At 34.7% G+C, this 11,955-nt stretch overlaps 1 protein-coding gene across 3 annotated transcripts in view; it reads left to right on the forward strand.

The window, feature by feature from the left end:
• LOC114403203 (callose synthase 9-like) overlaps positions 1 to 10,662 on the forward strand; it is a 63,724-nt gene extending 53,062 nt beyond the window's left edge. For 2 of the 3 annotated variants that reach the window (XM_028366006.1, XM_028366005.1), the window contains exons 42-53: positions 590 to 642; positions 704 to 880; positions 1,860 to 1,907; positions 2,325 to 2,483; positions 2,982 to 3,095; positions 3,170 to 3,258; positions 6,459 to 6,617; positions 6,700 to 6,802; positions 8,888 to 9,007; positions 9,476 to 9,526; positions 9,617 to 9,799; positions 10,189 to 10,662. In XM_028366006.1, the coding sequence (XP_028221807.1) occupies positions 590 to 642; positions 704 to 880; positions 1,860 to 1,907; positions 2,325 to 2,483; positions 2,982 to 3,095; positions 3,170 to 3,258; positions 6,459 to 6,617; positions 6,700 to 6,802; positions 8,888 to 9,007; positions 9,476 to 9,526; positions 9,617 to 9,799; positions 10,189 to 10,425 (1,493 nt within the window). In that variant the 3' untranslated portion in view covers positions 10,426 to 10,662. Of the gene's footprint in view, positions 1 to 589; positions 643 to 703; positions 881 to 1,859; positions 1,908 to 2,324; positions 2,484 to 2,981; positions 3,096 to 3,169; positions 3,259 to 6,458; positions 6,618 to 6,699; positions 6,803 to 8,887; positions 9,008 to 9,270; positions 9,404 to 9,475; positions 9,527 to 9,616; positions 9,800 to 10,188 lie in introns of those variants that run through there. The other variant, XM_028366007.1, reaches the window with a different exon arrangement.
• The last annotated feature ends 1,293 nt before the right edge of the window (positions 10,663 to 11,955 follow it).

Genomic DNA, 11,955 nt, shown 5'->3' on the forward strand with positions numbered 1-11,955 from the left:
GCAAGGGTAAGGCTGCGTACAACATCCCTCCCCCATACCTTCGCATAGCGAAGAGCCTCTGGGCAATGGGGTACGAAGTTTTTTATAGTTTAGCAATAATATCTTCTCTCTAAAACTCTTATAAACTAAAAGTATGTAAGTGGGGAACAACCCTCACTTTACAAGTTGGTTTTGTAGGGTTGAGTTAGAGACAAACTCAAATTTAAGAAGCTCTTCTAAGTAGCTTAGTTATTGTCTTTAGCTGAGTTTGATAGATCTTAGGAAGTTGTGATATTTTAATTGTTCTCTGAAAATATTAGTATTTATTAGGTATTTTTGTAATATTATTATTATTATTATAAATAGATCAATCTGCTTAGTGGTAATCAAACTCAGGAAAAAATTGTTTCTCTCTTCTCACAACTTATTTACTCATTTATGTTATGTAATACAGTTTTCTTTGTAGTAGTGATGTCAGGATTTGGGTCAAGACAGACACCTGATGAGCTTTGGCTTAAGCTCTTATTTTATTGCTGTTTGAAATTGTGTTTTCTTTTTGCCTCGCTTTTCCCTCTTCTGCTCTTTTTTTTATATTCTTGTTAATTCACAGGATTCAATTCAACCTTACGTCAAGGAAATATTACACATCATGAATATATTCAGGTGAGACTTGTTGTTTAATGATGCCTCTACAACAAATCCTTTTCTAATATTAAATTTACAGGTTGGAAAGGGAAGAGATGTTGGGCTCAATCAGATTGCACTATTTGAAGGAAAAGTTTCTGGTGGTAACGGTGAACAAGTTCTCAGTCGTGATGTATACAGACTTGGGCAGCTTTTTGATTTCTTCCGGATGCTGTCTTTTTATTTTACAACAGTTGGGTACTACTTTTGTACCATGGTATGCCAATTATGCGTCATTTATTTTTGTTTATTGAATGAATAAGTATGTTAGTGCACCTAGACTGCAACACAACACAACAGACAATGGGACCCTTTTACACTCTTTTTGCACTCAAACCTTCTGCTGGAGCATAGTCATTCATCTTGCCTACCTTGTTACTGATGAAATCAGTCATCCCTGTCCTTAGAGCCTCCATAAACAAATCTCACAATGTGATGGGGCGATTGCCAGTTGGATGAAATGTAGAAAACTTCAGTTATCTTTGAATTAACACAGTGCCTATCAACAAAAGTAGAAAATCTACCTAGAATTGATACTCTATAGTGGTGAATTTTGGGCAATGAAGTGGCAACATTTGCCAAAAAAAATACAAGGGTAGCAAAAATTATAATGTTGAGATGGAGTAGCTTATTGAGAAGAAGATGACAGGAGCTTGTTTGAGGTTGTTTTGTATGAAGAAAAACAACACTTGCTCTTTTTGAGCAAAATGAAGCAAATGAATGATATTTTAGTTTAAGAGCTTAAAGAAGGATTTTCTGTAACTGTGTTTTGTATCACACATATAGTTCTTTATTTATAGAGAAACAGATTACAATATAGGGAAACATAATGACAAGTAATGAGTATAATCCCTAATTATCAGCTGCAAATATTCCCTTTACAAATCATATCTTTAACAAGTCTAGAGGAAGACCTACGGAAACATAAAAATGACCTTAACTTACATGGTTTTATTGATTGAGCAAGAAGTCTTTGTGGTAATGGTTGTTTTGTGAAGAAGCAATAGCAGCTGGAAACTGGTTTTGTTTACAATTCAGAATGAGAGGAAGAAGCAAGCCATGCATTACATTAACACTGACATTGTAACACATCTCATGGAAATTTCCCTCAGTACAATTTTAGAATCATCAGCATACATATATTTATATCTAAGCTTTTGTTCATCTGAGGATTTTTTGTCCTTTTCATCCTGCAGCTAACAGTGCTGACTGTATATGCCTTTCTATATGGGAAAGCATATTTGGTAAGTTGGATTTTGTTAAACTTTTATGGTTGTTTATCTGCTTTATTCAAGATTATCTTTCCCTTTTGTTCAAAATTTCATAGTTTTATAGTGGCAAATGTTTATTATTCACGCCAGATTCAAGTCTATGGTTAGTCTTGAGTTGGACATGGTTTAATTTCACTTTTTTTCACATTTTAGGTGGGGTTGTTTTGTCATTTTATGGAATTTTTCCTTATTTTGATTTGTAACAATCTCTCAGTTTACAAGTTTTATTTAGCAATTTATGTTTACATGTTATTGGCAATAGACAAAGGTTGTGTATAGAAGTTATCAATACAAGGACACTGCTAGTATAGTACTATAGTTATGTACATTCATTACTTACTACTGAACTTATTTCTATACTTATGAACACAAATGCAATATGTTTTCCAGGCACTGTCTGGTGTTGGTGAAATCCTTGAAGAAAGGGCCAGGATAAATAAGAACACTGCACTGAGTGCTGCTTTGAATACACAATTTCTCTTTCAAATTGGTATCTTCACTGCTGTGCCAATGATCTTGGGCTTCATTCTTGAGCAAGGTTTCTTGAAGGTAAGTGTGTGTCCTTTTCTTTATCTTAATAGATATGACCAAAGAAATCCAGTTGAACAAGTTAGCTTATATTAGCAATGGTGAGACAAGTTGTATCCAGCCAATTCTGTTATTCTTACAAAGAATTAACATGTCATGATTGTTTCCCTAGGCATGATTAAAGAACCAAATGCTTTTGTTTTTCAATCCCCACTATACTTTTTGCCCTCAAGTATTCTTGGCTATATTGGCCATTTTTTCATACTGTTACTATTTGTATTAAATAAAAAAGGCCTTGGGAACCTGCGTCAAGTGTACATCCTGATTACATCATCTTTTATTTGGCTACTATCCTACATCTTTTAGGCATTTGATTATTATTTCAGTTAATGAATTGGTATTTTCTTCATCTCTGTTGAATCTGTCTTGATTTTATATATTCAATGCCCTGCAAGCAAAAATATTGATGTTTTTCCTAATATGTTTTTATTGTTTGTTTTTTCAAATATTGCTCTGCAGGCCATTGTCAGTTTTGTCACAATGCAATTCCAGCTTTGCACTGTCTTTTTCACATTTTCCTTGGGTACAAGAACACATTATTTTGGTCGGACAATTCTTCATGGTGGTGCAAGGGTTTGTCTGCCTACTCTATGCTGTCTCTTTCTGTACTTGTCTTCTGAAATGTTAATCTGTTTATTTGTCAACAGTATCAAGCAACTGGCCGCGGGTTTGTTGTTCGCCATATCAAATTTTCAGAGAACTACAGACTCTACTCTCGTAGTCATTTTGTTAAAGGGTGAGACGTGCTGTTTTTCTAAGTAGACAATACATGATAATATCTGGTGTGCTTATTGTGCGACATTAAGTTTCCAAAATTTCAAATTATGTACATGTTGAAATTCAGGGAAACTTAGAAAAAGAAGAAAAGAGAGATGAGATTTTTATTGGCCAACCTTAACAGTAGTTTACAACTGATTATTTATAGGCTCAGCTGTCATCGTGACAGCTGGCATAACTTCCTAACCGCCTAAGCTACCCAAGGGTTCAGTTGAATAATGCTAATTCATTCCCTTTCTAGCATTCTTTGCTTATCTCATCAGTTTCCCAACACTGATAAGAAATTTCAAGCAGCATAAAATTTCAAAGTATGAAATCAACATTTTTTTTTTACTCTAAGTGTCCATCTTTACTACAGTATAACTTCAAATTTCTTATTATGATACATTTCTTGAATATGATTATTTAGAACAGTTGTATTAACAGGAAACGATACTTCTTCTTCTTCTTCGTACCCCATTGCCCGGAGGCTCTTCGCTATGCGAAGGTATGGGGGAGGGATATTGTACGCAGCCTTACGATATATTTGAGAATTCTAATTGGATTGTTAGGTTGAAGATTTAGTGTGGGAATGATGTTTCATTGAGAGGGGATAACATGTTGCCTTTGCTCTTTTGATAATATGGTAAAGGTTTAGGGAGTGGAGGTTGTCCTGTTCCAAGGTCAGGACATGCCTTAAGCCTCAACATGAGCTTATAGTGATATTTTGAGGCAATCTACCAATGAAGCATCACTAGTAGGAATCACATACAAGACCTGGGTCAATGTAGTTTGATTACTGCTTGGTCCTACTTGATTACCCCTACGTATTAATTGAACTCATTTATAAAGAAAATGATGGTTGTAGCCTTGATAGCAAACAGAGGTGTCATGCCCAAGTGCCAGATTTAGCATTCACTAGAGCCTCAATAACTCGATGGACCTCCTCAGTGAGTAACAGACAGAAAGTAATAGAAAGAGAGAAACTAAAATTTGTGGATCCACAAAAGGGAATAAGACAAGGGGATCCACTAGCCCCTCTCTTATTTAATATTGTGGCTGAGGGCTTAACGGGTTTAATGAGAGAAGCAATAAAAGCAAACAAGTACAAGGGGCTGCTGGTGGGAAAAGATGGAATAGAAATCAGCATCCTGCAGTATGCAGATGACACCATTTTCTTCAGTGAAGCATCCGTGCAAAACGTGTAGGTCCTCAAGGCAATACTCAGAAGTTTTGAGATGGTATCAAGCCTAAAAATCAACTATGCAAAAAGTCAATTTGGGGCGGTTTGAAAATCTGCTGAATGGTTGAATGATGCTGCCTTGTACTTCAATTGTAGCTTGCTAGCTGTACCGTTTACCTATTTGGGTATCCCCATCGGGGCAAACCCAAAAAGCTGTGTGACTTGGGAATCCATAGTTAAAAAATGTGAGAGTAGATTAGCTAAGTGGAAACAAAAGCCATTATCTTTTGGAGGCAGGGTGACTTTGATAAAGTCAACCCTAAATTCAATTCCTATCTATTTTATTTCTTTTTTCAGGATTCCAAAGGTGGTACACAAGCTAATCACAATACAAAGAAGTTTCTTATGGGGTGGAGATATGGATAACCACAAAATTGCTTGGGTTAGCTGGGAGACAGTATGTCTATCAAAAGAAAAAGGAGGCCTGGGAATTAGAGACTTGACCAAATTCAATCAGGCTCTCCTAGGAAAGTGGAAGTGGGATCTATTTCACCATCAGGGAGAACTCTGGGCTAGAGTGTTGGACTCCAACTATGGAGGTTGGCGGAGCTTGGATGGCAACAATACACCTCAAGCAGTCTCCAAATGGTGGTACGACCTGAAAAAGGTGTGTCATAACTCAGGGGAGGAAAGCTGGTTCCAACAGGGCATAAGATGGAATGTAGGGTCTGGTTCAAAAGCTAGATTTTGGGAAGATGGATGGACAACTGATGGGAATGGTGTCTGCAGTGGAGGAGGCTATTGTTCGAGACTGAAATAAGTATGGGGGCTGATTTTCTGGAGGAAATACAAGCTATTAATATAAATCTCCAGCAATTGGACAAATGGGTATGGACAAATGATACCACTGGAAAATACACAGTTAAAAGTGCATACCAATTACTGGACAAGAACTCAAAAGATGATAACACAAATGGAATTTTTCATGCCATATGGAAGCTAAAAATACCAAACAAGGTAGCATTTTTTGTCTGGAGATTAATGAGAGACAGACTGCCCACTAAATTGAACTTGACTCGAAGAAATATCGACATCAATGATACACTCTGCCCATTCTGTACAGAAAAGGAGGAGGATGCAGGGCATTTGTTTTTCAGCTGTCACAGAATTAGGCAGATATGGTGGGAATCCTTGTCTTGGATCAACATGGTGGGATCTTTTTCGCAACACCCAAGGCAGAATTTCATGCAGCACTCATTCTGCAATGCACATCTTGGTATCAAGTCACAAAGATGGTTAATTTGGTGGGTGGCACTAACTTGGAGTATATGGAACCATAGAAACAGAATCGTATTTTCAAATGATAGCCCCAACACCAGTAAGATACTGGATGATGCCATTTTCTTTTGCTGGGTTAAGGAACCTAGAAAAAGGATTCGACAATCCTTTCCATCAATGGTCAAGTCATATCAGAGAAGGGTTTTGTAATTAGTGGAAAATAGCTCCACAGATAGGGATCACCAATATATACTTAGAGTTTTGGTTCTTTAATCCATCATGATTAGTTTTGTATTAGGGAACCAAACCTCCACATGGGACACTTCATACGACTTGTATTGAAACTTATCTAATATATAATATTATTTTTGCGGATCAAAAAAAAATTATGATTTCATTCCCGATTAGATTCAGTTACAACATAGCTTTTATACTAGATCTAAGAGTCTTGCAACGCAAGCTTCTAACAGTTAGTTACCAGCTTTCACTGGAGAGAGAGGTTTAGTGATTGCATCTAACTGAGGGTTAGCAGAAATTAACTGAGCTTATTTGACTGCTGCTATTCCAACTGCTGTTACTCTAAGCACTCAAATTGTTTGGGCTGATGGTTTTAGAATACTCTTGCGTGTTTTTGTTTATGAAATTATTCTCGTTTAGATTGGATACCTGTTTTCCTTTTCCTGGAATGTAATAATTGTATTCCTATGTTTTGTCCTCAGGTTGGAGGTTGCGCTTTTGTTGATAGTATATCTTGCTTATGGCTATAATGAAGGTGGTGCACTCTCATATATTCTTTTGAGTATAAGCAGTTGGTTTATGGCTCTATCCTGGTTGTTTGCTCCATATTTATTCAACCCATCTGGATTTGAGTGGCAAAAGTAAGTATTATCTATTTATCTTTGTATTCTTCCTGGCATGTCTCATGAGTCATGATTATTTTCCTTCACGGTGCTTTTTTAGGGTGGTGGAAGATTTCAGAGATTGGACAAATTGGCTACTCTACCGAGGTGGAATTGGTGTTAAGGGAGAAGAAAGCTGGGAAGCTTGGTGGGAAGAAGAACTGGTAATTAGTGTTTTGCCTTAATCAATAAATGTTTTTTATTGCTTTTATATATTTTTACCCTTATCTATTAATATGGTGTTTGTTAATTTAACTCCCATAAAATCTCAAATAAGATAAGTACAATGATGTCTTACAGATGTATGTATCCTATAGGTTCTATCTGGGTATTTGTGCTGTTGCAGCTGCTTTTCTAAACAACAATATTCACTAAGAACATCGGGCACTATTCTAAAATAGTAGTCCAACAGTGATAAAATAAATTGGACACTTCTTTAGGACTCATTGTTGTAGAGATGATAATGTTCTGTTGGATCTTAGATGTATGGACATACTAGTGGACAAGATATGATTATGAACGAAGGCATTAATTAAAGAGAAAATTGGGGTAACATCTATTGGAGAAAAAATGGTAGAATATCTCCTTGGGCATTTGAGCATGTGTGAAGAAGAACTATAGAAGCCCCAATAACGAGTTAAGATCAGATATAGGGTAGCCCTATTGTTAGAGGCAGAGGAAGATAAAGAAAAAAATATAGGCAAAATCATTAAGAAGGATGCTGGAAATACGAGTATTTTAGGAAATAAGTGCATTTTTAATGTTGTTCCTCTTTCCTAGTAGTCAGATACTTTGTATATAGCTAAATTCAGTGCATATTAGGAAGTAGTGATAACTCGCTCTCTTATAATTTGTATTTGGCTGTGATTATCTTTGCAATCCTTATAAAATATAAATAGATCATTCAGGTGATGCTCAAGCACATTTAGAAGGGAAAAAAAACTGTTTCTCATTTTAGTACAAATGATTTAGAGGTCAATGGTTTTTATAGACATGATTCACAACAAAACATTATACAAATGTAATACAAAACAGATTCAACAGCAAGAAATAACAACAAGGGAATGAAGAAGAACAGGTGAGTACTCAATATTGATTGAAGGAAAACAGAAAATTACAATAGAGGATGAACCCCTAATGTCCCAGAGCTATGCTCCGTATAGAGAAAAGCTATTTTCTCTACCTTAAGGCAAAAGCCATAATATCACCCAAAAAAAATTTTTCCTCTTCCCCTAACCAACACCTGATGATAAAAAGCAAAAGACCATAACAGAAAATATTTATTCTCTCTCCTCTAACAAACTCCAAATCCCCTTTTTCCTAATTTGCCCTCTTCTTCCTACGAGTATAAACGATCCACTCTCTTGGGTTTTTGATGTCTCATTTGCCATTGGCTCCTTAGGCCCAATGACCCCCTGATCCTTATCAAAATGATTTAGAAGTTTCTCAGTTGTTTCAATGGTTTTTGTGAATACCAAAAGTGTGGATTTGGTGAGGAAATATATAAACTGTGAAAGGGTGTGTCCACTGTTTATTTGAATTAAAGCACCTTAACAACTTGACACACTTTAGATCAATGGTAGTGTGTGCGTTACTTTCTCACTTTACATATTTCCTCACTTTAGACGAGTTAAATCCCAAAATTTTGTTGCAATATGCAATGTGAGCAGTTGTCTTGGTTGGAACAGATTGCCTATGCTTTTAGGGGCATTTCTTTGTTGCATATATCACTGGATCAGATTGCCTATATGAATTTTCTCTAATGCATCACTCATTTCATGGGAGTTTTCATTTCTGACATGCAGCCTACACAGCTTTATTAAGATTCTTAATCTCCTTGGTTCCATTTCTGGTTTATCATTCATTTATTTATTATTTGTTACAATTCAAAATTTATCTTTCAAATTCGGCTCTGGATGCAAAGTTGGATAAAGATGACGGGTAAAGGCTGTTGGTCATGCTTTCTTCAGCCAACTGAAATTGATTAAAACTACTGGAAATGCAATCTATATTAAGTATATATTACTTGCTTAATAATTTAGTTAGATAATATAATTAATTTGCAACAGTAAGAGCAAGCTAATCCATGAAGTAAACATTCTCTCTTCCTCAAAATGATAGGCTCTTCAATGGTTAGATAATATAATTAAATTTGTCATATATTCCCTCTCAATTTAACATTTGGTTTCATCATTGTTTGACTTTATTCAAATATCTGTCTGAATATTCATAAATTATTTCGTCTACAGGCTCATATCAGGAGCTTGGGTTCAAGGATAGCAGAAACCATTCTGAGTCTTAGATTTTTCATCTTTCAATATGGTATCGTGTACAAGCTTAATGTGAAAGGAACAAGTACTTCACTGACGGTATTACCTGCTTATATACAAGCTTATTTTTCTTGTTTCCAGTTTTTGTGGAAGTTGTGTGATTAATTAATAATTAGTGTACACAGGCTTTTATTTATGCTGCTTACATGTTTTCTAGTCCAAGATGATTCCTAACTTGACTTTCAAATTACAGAACTCGTTTTAACTATACAGTTAATACCTAATTACTCGCTTATCGCATGCTTAATATCTGTAATTACTCTTACCGTGTATGTGACATGTATTTTATCTATGTTTCCTAGGTATCAGCCACAGCTTTCTGTAGTGACGATATTTGTTTTTTGAGAGTTGACTTCTTTGGTTCTGTTTAAATTATCCATATATATAGGATGGCTTGATTCGTTCTATATTTGACAAGTGTTAGTATGCAATTCTTTTTACATATTTACATGTACAGAATATGAACAGGTTTGTGAACTGACCGCTTCTGTTTGGCATTTTGTATAGGTTTATGGTCTCTCATGGGTAGTTCTGGCTGTGCTTATAATTCTTTTCAAGGTGAAAAATATGTGTTGTGTTTGTGCTCCATTTAGATGTGTATGTTGGTAATTTTGTATCTTGATGCTATCTTTTATTCTTGAACAATAGGTATTCACCTTTAGCCAGAAGATATCGGTCAATTTCCAGCTTCTTTTGCGCTTTATACAAGGAATCTCCCTTTTAGTTGCACTGGCTGGTTTAGTTGTAGCAGTTATATTGACTGAACTGTCTTTACCGGACATATTTGCTTCTATGTTGGCTTTCATTCCTACTGGTTGGGGAATTCTGTCAGTGAGTTTTCTTTTCCTCTGAACCATGTTTATTATTTGTTCTTTACGCAATTGGATTGCCTGTCTTAGAATTTGGACTTTAGGACCTAATTCAATCGCACAAAACCAGCTTAAAAGGTGAACAATTGCATTTGTTAAAGAAACAAAAGAACAGGATCCTCTACATGTTCTTTTCTTTTAATGAAATTGTACCTTGCCCATATGGATGCCAAATTGTTTCTATTGACATTGTTTGACATCTAGAATCTTATACACTTGTCCATTCACTTTTTTGGGGTACGAAGAACACTATTCAATGTGCTGAAATGGAGCTGATTTTGTACACAATGGATTCACATCTCATTTGTATGCAGTGCCTCTTATTTTTGTGCTTTGATTGTCCATGTTTAGATTGCTGCTGCCTGGAAGCCGGTGATGAAGAGGTTTGGACTATGGAAATCTGTTAGATCAATTGCTCGGCTCTATGATGCTGGTATGGGAATGCTCATCTTTGTACCCATTGCCTTCTTTTCGTGGTTCCCATTTGTATCAACATTCCAAACTCGCCTAATGTTTAACCAGGCTTTTAGCCGAGGGTTAGAAATTTCTCTAATTCTAGCTGGGAACAATCACAATACTGGGATATAGTTGTATTTGGTTCATGCCTTGTTCCTAAACGTGATACGATCTATGGTGTCTATTAAATTTTGTGGGGTTGAGTCGGTAATTTTTTTTAGGAAGCCTAGATTTTCTGTAGGTCTCGTCAGTATTGTGAATACCTGTATCATCAGTATTAATTCTCTTATATTCTTCCATCTAACCAAACCTTCCAGAATTGAAATTCAGCACTGCCTACTTTTAATAGTGCAAAATCTATTTAGCTAATTTGCTTAGACCCGTTCTCTATAGGATTAATTTGCATAGACGGTCAGATTTTACAACGCAATCAGCTACCACTAAGAATAAGCTTGCATTTAAATTATGTGACAAGAGCAATTATTCTTGTGAGACCACCAATGTCTCTTCTATCACCATTAGTATCATTATTATTTTTATTATCATTATTGATCATGGCCACTATCATTGATAGAGACAATGATGGTGATGGTGATAGTAATAAAGGTGATGATGATAGTGACAATAATAATAATAACATATGAATAATTTACATGTAAAAAAACATATTAATGATTCCTTAAAGGTTGTTAACAAGTATATCTTAATCTCAATGATATATTATTTTTAATCTTGATACATACATTATTAATTATTAATTATTCATGTATTCTCATATAAATAAGTATTCACATATACAAGTCACTTTTTCTATTTATATACATATTAAATTAAGAATAAATAGAAATATATTTTAATCTTAAAATTTGTTAACATAAAAGGCTAAGGTGTTATTTCTCGATAAAATATAAATGTTTTCCTTTTTAAGATGACTAACATTTGATTGTGCATACTCTTTTCATACTTAATTGTCAAATTATTCATCAAGTAATCAACACAAATAGACCATTTTTGGCACTCATTAAAATTAAAATCAAGGTGTTAAAATTAAAATCAAATGTATCTTAAAATCATGATATAAGCTTTAAAAAATCATCATTCACATGAATTGCATAAGAATTGTAATCATTATAAATCTTAAACCACTAAAATATCACAATTTAATGTAGATCAGTGTTATATATATATATATTAAAAGTAGGCTCCATTTCAAATAAATTTTATCTAAATATTGACTTTGTGATATTAAGAAAATCCCACATGTAATTATCATTTTTGGCTTATCCCAAAAATTAATTTTATAATTAGTTAATTATATTTTTTGTGAATTTAGTTTCAGTCAAATTAAGATAACCATGACTTGGGAAATCAATGTTCTGGTATCACTATTGGGTTCAACTCTCCCATAAATAAAATTACTCACATCCACAAAGGATCGTGAGAACACACAAAGATTATACCTTAGAAAAAATAATAACAAACACAAGAATTGAACATGGTTCGATATCTCTTGTCTACATTCACAGAATCGTCTCAAAACTATTTCACTATCACAAGAATGATTACAAGATTGTAACCACTCCAAATAGTGTATCACTCTATAAACCCGAATATTTCACTCAATGGTTACAAGAAATGATAACACTCTCACACAAAGACATT

This window comes from Glycine soja, chromosome 20 (assembly GCF_004193775.1).
Source record: "Glycine soja cultivar W05 chromosome 20, ASM419377v2, whole genome shotgun sequence".
Taxonomy (NCBI): Eukaryota; Viridiplantae; Streptophyta; class Magnoliopsida; order Fabales; family Fabaceae; genus Glycine; species Glycine soja.